The sequence below is a fragment of the Parasteatoda tepidariorum genome, chromosome 6 (assembly GCF_043381705.1).
Source record: "Parasteatoda tepidariorum isolate YZ-2023 chromosome 6, CAS_Ptep_4.0, whole genome shotgun sequence".
Classification (NCBI taxonomy): Eukaryota; Metazoa; Arthropoda; class Arachnida; order Araneae; family Theridiidae; genus Parasteatoda; species Parasteatoda tepidariorum.
In genome coordinates, this window is record NC_092209.1 from 55,846,335 (window position 1) to 55,857,387 (window position 11,053).

At 28.2% G+C, this 11,053-nt stretch overlaps 1 protein-coding gene across 1 annotated transcript; it reads right to left on the reverse strand.

Moving 5' to 3' along the window:
- Window positions 1–10,245: 10,245 nt before the first annotated feature.
- LOC139425825 (tigger transposable element-derived protein 1-like) lies at window positions 10,246–10,704 on the reverse strand. Its single transcript, XM_071181799.1, has one exon. It carries the CDS (start codon window positions 10,702–10,704, stop codon window positions 10,246–10,248), a length of 459 nt encoding a protein of 152 aa, XP_071037900.1.
- Between the last annotated feature and the right edge of the window lie 349 nt (window positions 10,705–11,053).

Here is an 11,053-nt window from a genome sequence, read left to right on the forward strand (position 1 = left end):
TATTGATACAATATCAGAAAGCACTCTGTTTTGCGGATATAATCGTGTGGGCTGAAGAAAAGATTATATCTTTTTTTTCCGGTTTTTTAATTAACATTTCATTTTTTTTTTAATAAATTGTTGTTTGTTATTTTTTCTACTTATTATTTCCCACCCCCTTTTTTTCATATGTCTATAATTTTTCTTTGTTTTATTCTTCATTTTGAACTTATATATATATATATATTTGAACCAATGTTTTGTTATAAGTTTAAAATATTCAAATTGAAAATTTGATGTTGTACAAGTTGTACAAGTCAGTACAAGTTGAGCTAAAAAGTTTTGTCATTTCAATTGTAAATAAACACTAGTTGAACGCCCGCTCTTTGTACAGTGTATCAAATAATTAATGCAGTAGAAGATCTATATAACGTAATTCTAAAAACTGCAATTCTCCATAAACAACAGTATAGTTTGTCTATAGTAAGAACTCCCCAAGACATTCGTCTGGACCCATGGCAGTGACTATGGTAACCAGATATGTATTTCAAGTAGGGGTGTGGGGTCACTGTTTAGGACACGTTTTGGCTTGTGTCGGCGAGAGAAAGGGAATCTTTTCTCCTGTCAATTGTGTTAGCCCTAGAGTGAAGAGAAGCTATCCTCCCTGAAACGTTTCCATTGCAGCTGGCGGCCTCAGACTTTGTGACTGGGCAGTTCTTACCGTAGACAAACTATAGGTTTGTGGGTGTAAACAATGAAAGTTGCAGTTAAGTAACTAAACAAGAACTATAAACTACTTACATTATTTGTTAAGAAGTTAACACTCCTAAAGCTAAGCCAACCAAAATTGTTTCATTTGTTTGTCTCTCGTTCTAATTCTGAAGAAAATGCCAATTTTTTTTTCTGTGAATAATAATTACTTACGAGATTACTTACTACTGAGATTCCTTACTCATGGATCTTATACATTTTAATTTTTACACTTAATAATAGTTATTTTTTTAAACTTAATAACTGAATCAAATGGATTTTTGAATAACTGTATAGTTTCAAAGTAGTAGAAAAATATATAAAATGTTTATCCTGAGCTCGAGCCTGAAGACTTTATTCGGATAATGTGCTCAAGCCTATGGGCACATGGCTATGGGAACATTGGGTATGGGTTCGGACCCATTTAATCTCTCATAACTGTAAATAAAAAAAAAAGCATGTGATTTCAGATAGCTTTAAAAAATTAATTCGGTGATGTTATTTTCATTTAGCATGCATATTTTTTCTAAAAATTGAGCTTTCCGGACATAACGAAAAAAAAGAAAAATCAACGAAACTGTTTAAAATTGGTATGTAACTCTCTTTTGATTGAATAGAGTTATAAATATGTAAACATCACCGATGCTATCGTTTAAATAACTGAAAAATAGAACTATCTACAGCCTAATTTAAAATATAAGGGAGACCGGAAAGTAAAGTTCTTTCGGCGCATTAAATACTCGTTAGTCTTAAAAACCAATTCATTTTTTCGATAAATTTCGATTCATTTTCGATCCGGCATTGAAAGATTGTTGCTAACGATGCACAAACTTTTTCTTTTATCATTATAAACACGTGTGAAATCAAATATATGATATCTTTTTATAATAATTCCTATTCGGCCGTGTCGTACTTATTATATTGAATAGCTCGCCAACAACGAAAATATAAATATGTAACTATAACTCCTTTTTTCTTTGCAATTTTTCATGGTTCTGCTTAAAACTAGTGACAAAACCTTTGTGTTAAAATTTATTATTTTTGAGTTACAATTGTTATTATTATAACATAGACGTGATATAATATCAGTTGAATAATTTTCGAATTTCTAGATTTTTCATTGTCAATTCTTAGAAAATATAATTATGGAGCAAAATTTGTTTTCCTTCGTTTCATTGTGTGTTTCAAATTTACGACATTATTATTCTTTCTGAATGCAATGTATAAGACAGATAAGGAATTAGATTGCAGTTGAAGTAATTTTAGTATTACACATATATAAAAATATTGTATTGGTAGTATATTAGCGGTGTTGTCAAGAAAATATAAACACAAGTATCATGAAATATTCAGAAAAAAAATTTAAATTTATTGCAATAATTTTTTACTTGTATGAATTTTAAATTATGTTTTGTTTAAATTCTAACTTTAAAGAGAATTTTGAAGCTTTACTTTTAAACTAGCCGATTCTTGTTTAAGAGATTCATCCAATATATTTCTGGAATTAATAATGGGTAAGAATTTAAATATTTTAGTTAAGGAATTAGTCAGTTTCAAATAATTAGTTAAAATTGTAACAATAATTGGTTAAAATTGTAACAATAATTAGTTAAAATTGTAACAATAATTAGTTAAAATTGTAATAATTCGAACAGTCTTGAGTGTTATTTACCATTAAATTTATTTTTAAAGTGATATAAATTGAAATTTACTTTTAATAATTCACTGCTGGAAGTTTCTCTGTAAAATTTAATAATCAAATTAATAGCAATTTAATTGTTATTTACTATATATAACCAAAACAGCGAAATAAATAAAAGAAAAGATGATATTCAAACTATTTATTGTGAGAAAAAACGTTTATTAATCGTTTTTACCTAAGACGATTTAACAATCAGGATTCTATCCTCACCAACTAGGTGTACCTTATGATGCCATTTTGTTCCGAGCAATAAGGTACACAGTTTAGAGGGCTAATCGGTCCATCTCATCATCGACTGATTAGAGGTTCGAATTACAGCATTGATACCGCTATACTTCTTTCATTCTTTTAATACATGAAAATACTAGTATCCTGCACTCTTTAATCGATAATCCTAGACTGTTAGAATGCGAAACTATCATTTACGAAAAAATGGCGCAGCACCCAGAACTCCAATCTCCGTTTAAGTTTAACTTTAATAGTTTAGAATTAAGGTAGATGTAAATGGTTACAAAACTGTATAGTTTTGTATTAACGGTTTTTTAACTGTATAGTTTTGTATTAACGGTTTTTAACTCTACCAGTTGTAAACGGTTTAAAAACCATAAAAGTAAAGAAATGTTCTTAACCATAAACTTAATGGTTAATTGTCTAGAAAGACTACTGCCTGTTATTTTACCGTAATTTCAGAATGAAAATTCTAACAATGTAGAAGTATTTAATGTTAAAATCACGTCGATTCCTCAAGAATAATCTAAAAATATTTTATACATATTGTTTTATAAATAAAAGATTAAAAGAATTGCTGAAGTTTACTTTATTTTGTATACAAGTGATTCACGTTTAATTTTAAATCGCCTTACTTTAGGCAGAGCTTGTTAGAAAACTAATCGTCTTTGTTTTGAAACCTTTCAATACTATTTCTTAGTTTTGTAAGCAAATGCTTTAGAAAACCGTTATCAGTGTAACAATTTGGTGCTTATTATTATATCATAAAAAAATAAGTTTTTAAACTGATTTATAATTAATGTATTTCTTTGTTGTTGAATTATTTGTTAGTAAATATCTGTATTATGGCTCGTTTTCATAGTTCCAATGAAACAAGCATAAAAGTTTTCCTTATATGCCCGNTATATTTAATAGCTTTTTAACCATTTAAATTTTATAGATTGCTTTCTAATTATTTAAATTTTGTTAATTTTTTTGGAATTTTTGTGGATTGTTTTGAACAATAATGCCTGCTGTTAAGAGGAAAAGCTGTGCTGCCCGTTTCACTCGTTTCTTTCTTTTTTTTAAGAAGGCTTTAATATTACTTTTACTACACTTTTTAAATAATAATAAATCAACACATACCATCAGCAGAATATTTTTCAATAGCCTCAGACAACGTCAAGAAATTTCCAGTTGATTTAGACATCTATTGTATTAAAAAAGAAGCACTACTAAGTTAAAATGCACAATGAGTTTTGAATATATATATATATATATATATTTAAATTGAGAAAATTTACAACAATAACAAATAATCGAATGCTGAAGTTTAAAAAAAGCACGCATACATGCATAGAGTCAGCAGTGTTGTTTACTTTTATTATGTTTGTTTAATGACCATTATTGTGATTATCAAAAGTGTTTTCCTCAGTAATTTTGCTGTTACTTATCAATACTTTATGATTTTTAGTATCTAAACTGGAATAATATGAAACAAGCTTTCATGGAATATATAAAAATAGTTATCTTCCACGAACAAACGAGAAAAGCCACAACCTTGCTCTGAATATATCACGCCACTTGTAAAAAACAGCCTCAGTGAATTTTACAGTCTTTCAGTGGTGCGAATTAAATAGTTACTGAATGATATATAGAAACATACATTTTTACCGTTCTTCCTGAATGATTTTGAACAGTATCATTCAACACATCATTCTTTCCGTAAACACACCGTTACATAAATTCCTTCTCGCTATCAAAACAACGCCTATATACACTAAAAATTGTTCCCATGTCTATAAACTTTTTCAAATACTGTCTGAGCGTGATTTTTATTATCGTTTTCATATTTCAAACCTAATTAAGTAATTATATAATAAATACAACATCACATGATAACTGTTTTGATTATTAACTGACGAATGCTGAACCTGATATCGATGTAATGAAATTGTTATTTAAATAATTTTATTGAAATCATTATGTTACTTAAATAATCGAATTAAAATTCATACAGGGAGATGGAAACTGTTCTGTTTTCTGTTTAATAAATTGGTAGCAAATTAAACAGTAAAACTTAATAATTACGCCTATTCTTTAAAAGTGTCAACACGAGATAAAAAATGAAGATGCATTTTATATGATACTTTTAATTTTTGATATGTAGAGTGGCGGAAAAATTACTTAAAATAAAAAATATTAACTGAAAATAACTTAACTTTCCTTACCACTTGAAAATATTTTTTTAATAGACGGAGATCACTGTTTATATACTGAAATTATTATTATTATTTAAGTTATTTAAATAATTATTTATGTTGATAAATAATTATGCTATTTAAATAATTTCATTAAAAATTAAATATTGAAAATATTATTTAAGCAATTATGTTGAAATTTTTATATTGAAATAGTTATTTAAATAATTATATTATAATTTATATATTGAAATTGTTAATTAAATAATTATATCGAAAATTATATATTAAAGTTTTTATTTAAATAATATTAATTAAAATTTGTATTTTGAAATTGTTATTAAAATTATTATATTAAAATTATATACTAAAATTTAAATATAGAAATTGTTATTTAGGTAATTAAATTGAAATTTTTATATCGAAATTGTTACTTAATTAATTACTTTAAAATTTATAAATTGTAATTGTTATTTAAATAATTATTTTGAAATTTATATATTGAAGTTGCTATTTGAATAATTATTTATGTTAATATATAATTATGCTATTTAAATAATTACGTTAAAATTTAAATATTGAAATTGTTATTTAAGTAATATTGAAATTTATGTATTGAAATAGTTATCTAAATAATTATATCATAATTCATAAATTAAAATTGTTATTTAAATACTTACATACTAATTTATATATCATGATTTATATATTATAATATATATATTATAATATATATATTATAATTTATATATTATATTTATATATTATAATTTATTCATAATAATTTATATATTATAATTTATATATTAAAATTTTTATTTGGCTTATTATATCGAAATTTCTGTGTTGAAATTGTTTTTTTAATAATGATATTGAAATTTATACATTGGAGTTTTTATTTGAATAATTAAATAGAAATTTATATATTTAAATTATTATTTAAATTATTATATTAAAATTTAAATATCAAAGTAATTTTATTGAAATTTATATATTGAAGTTGTTATTTAAGTAACTATTTTGAAATTTATATATTGAAACTGTTATTTAAATAATTATATTGAAATTTATATATTGAAATCGTTTTTCAAATAATCATGTCGAAATTTATATATTAAAATTGTGATTTAAATAATTATTTTGGAATTTATATATTGAAGTCGTTATTTAAATAATTAGATCGAAATTTATATATTGAAATTATTATTTAAATAATTATTCAGCTTAGGTAATGTTTACCGGGATTACTTTAACTTTGATGGGCTGCAATCTTTTTTATGATTGTCCATAAAAATATTAATAAGAGTTTATAGATTTCAGAAATTGAAAGTGACTTTAATGAAATAAGATATTATGCTTTTGATGATTTGCAGTGACTATACAGGAGATAATGTAAGCACTGCATAATATTACAAGATTTTTAACTCCTCAAATTTTCAATTATTCAATATATACTCGAAAAGTAAGCTCTAAAAATTATCTGAAAATGTGCAAAACAAGCACTCTAAATAACATTTATTCTAATGATTGGATTCTCACAAACTAAATGTTAATCTTAATGATTCCTGGGCCTAAAATGCATATTTCAACTTAGCTCTATAGCAATTTAATAATGGTGATAAAGTTCATGGAACAAAAAAACCTTATTTATCATATTTTTTAAAGTTATGTTTACTGTAAAATTACTAAATCACTGAAATTAAATAAATATTACTGTAAAAATTACGGTATAAAATTTTGTGGAAATGTTTTTTTACAGATGCTGCATTTAAGGTGCTATGTATATTACCAAAATCTGATTTCGATTTTTTTACAGTGTGCACGCATATTTTTTGGAATGCAAATTGCATTTTAGAATGTATTTTAACAAAATAATAAAATAAGTTTATTATTTTCTATTTTTTTATTAGTTTATTATTTCCCACTAGGATGTATCTATATGTTTTCCCTCATTTGTACCCACTGATGAATTAAAATAAGAAAAAAAAATGTTTCCCAGAAAGTAAGTACTGAGATAACAGTTTTGTATTTTAGATTTTAGAGTTTAAGTGGACTTCAAAAATAGCTATAAAGTTTAATTTTTAAAAAGTTTGAGTAAAATTCCACGGTATTGTTTTAAAGCTCATCCCTAATAGTGAGTTGCATCTTTCCCTCATAACAATATAATAACTTTCCAGAATCTTAATAATCTTTTAATGAAGAGTTTAATGATTAATTTGCAATTAGTAACATTGGACAACAATGCAGCTTTTTTTTAATCTTCTACTCACGGAGGATTTTTTCGTAAAATTCGTGTGAATACAGCAAATCAGATAATATTACTTACAGTTATCATTTCCTCTTGCATTTTTTGCAAGCAAAATAAAATTGTAGCTAAAAAGTGAATCATTATAAGTTGTTTTTTATATGAACATATTTGTCTATGATTGGTTTCATAAAACGGTTAAAGATAACTATTTGTATATTTTAATATATTCTTTCACTATAACTTAAAAAGAAAGAATGATGCTAAAGTGAAATGTGAGCGAAGGAATCTAGAGATCATAGATTTCCAACCCTTTTTTTTGGACCACGATTGATTTTGAGGGGCAAAATTTTTTATTTTCAGTGTATTCTTGAGAGCCGTTGCAGCTCAGGGGATAGAGCACTCTCCTCGAAATGAGAAGACCAGGGTTCGAGTCCCAGTGATGGCTGGTCGATACGAATTCTGCTCATGGCTTGCACTGAGCACAGAGCGGACGTAAAATATACTCACTGGTAAACCGATCATGGTTGATGCAATGTTAGTTTGTCCCAACGCTTGATCCAAGAATTCCTTTGTCTTTTGGATTGCTTCCAAAATTACAAGGCTACAGAGTTGGACATTGGCAGTCGTAGACACCAAATTGGGGTGGCTGTTCAATGATGGTTGTAAAATTAAATATTGAGGCTCAGGGGATAGAGCGTTCGTCTTCCAATGAGGTGACCCTGGTTCGAATCTGAGCGGTGGCTGGTTGATACGAATTCAGTTCCCGACTCGCACTGACCATAGTGCTGACGTAAAATATCCTCAGTGGTAGACGGATCATTGGTTAGAATATCCGTGCCGTCCAGTGGATATTTTGATGGTTTTCTATCTCAATGTAACGCAATTGGGAGTTAGTTCCATCAAACAGTCGTTCTCAAAGGTTAGTTTGTCCCAATGCTTGATCCTGGAGTTCCTTTGTCTTCAGGGTCGGGTTCAAAATTACAAGGCTACGGAGTAAAAGATTAATAGTCATAAACTCAGAAATGAGTAGGCTGTCCAACTCCAGTTATAAAATAAAATAAAACTGGAATATTAGGGAATCAGCGACTTGACGTATTAACGAATCCAAAAAGCATGAATAGTTAAAGGAAGAATTCGTTAATATACCAATCAATGAATTTGCTAATCTATTTATAAATAAATGAAAAAAGTTTATAAACTTAAAATTAATGGTACGATAATCGACCAGTTAATTTATAATTTTTTTAATTTATTGAACTATTAGTTATATAAATTTAAACACTATAATAATTTTTCTGTTGTTTTTTGTTGAAATCGAAGTTTTATAACAAATTTTCCGAATTTGCGTACGGCAAATAAATAAATGAATTAATTCATGATATCGAATTTGAAACATGCCTTATCTTTTTAATAAACAACATTATAAAGAAAAATTGAAATAAACTTTTTTTGTTTTATATATATATATTTTTTTTTTACAATTTAGGCTCATAAATATTTCCCTTTAATATTGTTTGGAAATGTGCGAACGGTAGAGTAGAGAAACCGTACTTAAATCGTTGAGGATTTGCATCATCAATGAAATGCATGACGTGTTCTGTACTTTAAGATGGAAGCGACAAGATTGTTACTAAGTCATAGAATTCATGAAAAGACATAAAGCATGAAAAATAATTTATTTTTATTCCTTTAAGCTATCCATCTTTCCTATTTCATTCTTTGTAAAAATATAATCTAGCATATTTAACTCAGTATATGAAAATGTAGTTAAATTATGAAACAAATGCGGCTGATATTCCTGTAATATGTAGAGGAATTTTAGCTATTTCCAAGAATAATTAACTACATTTATAAAAATATGTTGAACAAAATATTCTTAAATTTTTTTTAAATATTTAAAAATGACAACATTTTTAGTTAAGTGCTATACCTTCAAGAAGTCTTCTTTATGAACTAAATTTCAGTGTACTCCGTGTCGTCCTTCATAGTGAAGTATACCATTTTGTATAAGTCGTGATAATGTAATATTTAAAATAAAATTGTATTCAAGAGTGTCACCAACATTTCAATTCGTTAAAAGTTTTCCGAGATATGGTGAAATACGTAAAAAAGTGAAATTAATGTTAAGGGACCAATTAAATGAAGTGAAATTAATATTGCTGCTCTCCTGACTAAACTATTGAGATCATATTTTCAAGATTACGGTTACCCCCCACACATATTTTGATCGTCAAAAATCAAAACCCTCGAAAAAAAAAGGAATTTCTTTAGGGACCAGTATTTTTATCCAGGGGACTTAAAAATACCATGTGTACTTAAAAATACCTTTTGCACTAATTAATTAGTATATTTAAGGTCTCACAAAAAATTAAGATTGAGTCTAAGCGAAAATCCGATCATTAGATCAAAAGTTATACAGTGTGTTCACTTTTTATTGGGCACAATTAAAGTAATACAACTCGTAAACCAAGTCTGGGAAGTATTCTTATATGCATACAATATAATACAGTGGGTGATCGGTTAACGAACATAATCCGTTCCAAGACTATGTTCGCTATCCGAATTGTTCGTTAACCGATCATCGATTCACCATAGACTTCTATGTGAAATCGATTAATTCGTTCTGGAGACTCTAAAAATTAAATTTAAAAAAAATGTATAATTTCTTATTAAGTTTTTTAAAAAATAATACATACATATAGTCTTGCATATTAATCAGTCCTTTTCATTTTTTGCTTATGGGGCGTTGAAGAGCATGTCCAATGTCGATTGCTTTTCTCTCTCTTTCAGGATTATCCGGAAGTAATTAATAGCATTGTCGTTGCAAAAATCCCCAACCCTACTGACATCAGCTTAGTTTGGGTGCCATTCTAAGACCATAGCTCTGACATCCTCCCACTTTTTCAAAAGATCTTTAACGGCAGATGTCGGCATTGGTATGCTCTTTCGTCTTTCTTTTGTTCAGAAGGAGACACATTTCGCTGTGTTTCTTGGTGTTCTTCATTCAAAATTTCTTGGAGTTCTTCTGTCGTCAGTTAATCTACATGTCCCATTATGAGCTCTTCTATGTCATCCACGTTCACCTCCTATTCCAGATCTCTAGCAGTTCAGTTAAAATTTTATCCATAATTTCAGGGGTGTCTCCCTGATCATCTCCGTCACCTTAAACGAAGGATGGACACAGCTTCCGCCAAGCAGAAATCAACTGTCGCTGTGTGAATTTCTGACCACGCCTTTTGAATGATACAAATAGCTTCAAGAATGTCAAATTTTTCTTTCCTAAACTTTTTTGAAGTCATTGTTGAGGAGAATTGGCTTGCTTCAAAACACCGACGAAACAGCACGCGAGTGTTCTTGAAAGCCGCAATAACTTCCTGATCCATCGGCTGAATCAGCGAAGTCGTATTCGGAGGTAAAAACTGAACTGTCAGCCAGGGAAAGTCTGTCAACAAATTATCTTCAAGATCCTTTGGATGTCCTGGTGCATTGTCCAATAGCAGCAGTGCTTTCAACGGCAAGTCATTGGTATCAAGGTAGTCCCTGATGCTAGGGGCACAAACTAGCCATTCCTTGAAAAGATACTGTGTGACCCATGCCCTCTGATTCGATCCCCACATTACTGTCAGTTTGCTCTTAGTTATGGAATTTTTTTGAATGCTCTGGGATTCTCAGAGTGCTAAACGAGAAGTGGTTTAACTTCATATCACCACTAGCGTTAGCTCCCAAAAGTAACGTCAATTGGTCATAGGTTTATGCCCAGGAACACTTTTCTCATCTTTCGTGATGTAGGTACAATTCGGCATGCGCTTCCAAAACAAACCAGTTTCATCACAATTAAATATTTGTTGTGGACGATACCCTTCTGTTTCAATGAATTCTTGAAATTTGAGACAGTACTTCTCAGCTGCTTCTTTATCTGCACTAGCAGACTCACCATGCATTAATACATGTTTAATTCCAGACCTT

What these genes read in the sequence shown, in the direction of transcription:
- LOC139425825 (XM_071181799.1), bottom strand. Translation starts at nt 10,704, where the DNA reads ATGTGGGGATCGAATCAGAGGGCATGGGTCACACAGTATCTTTTCAAG.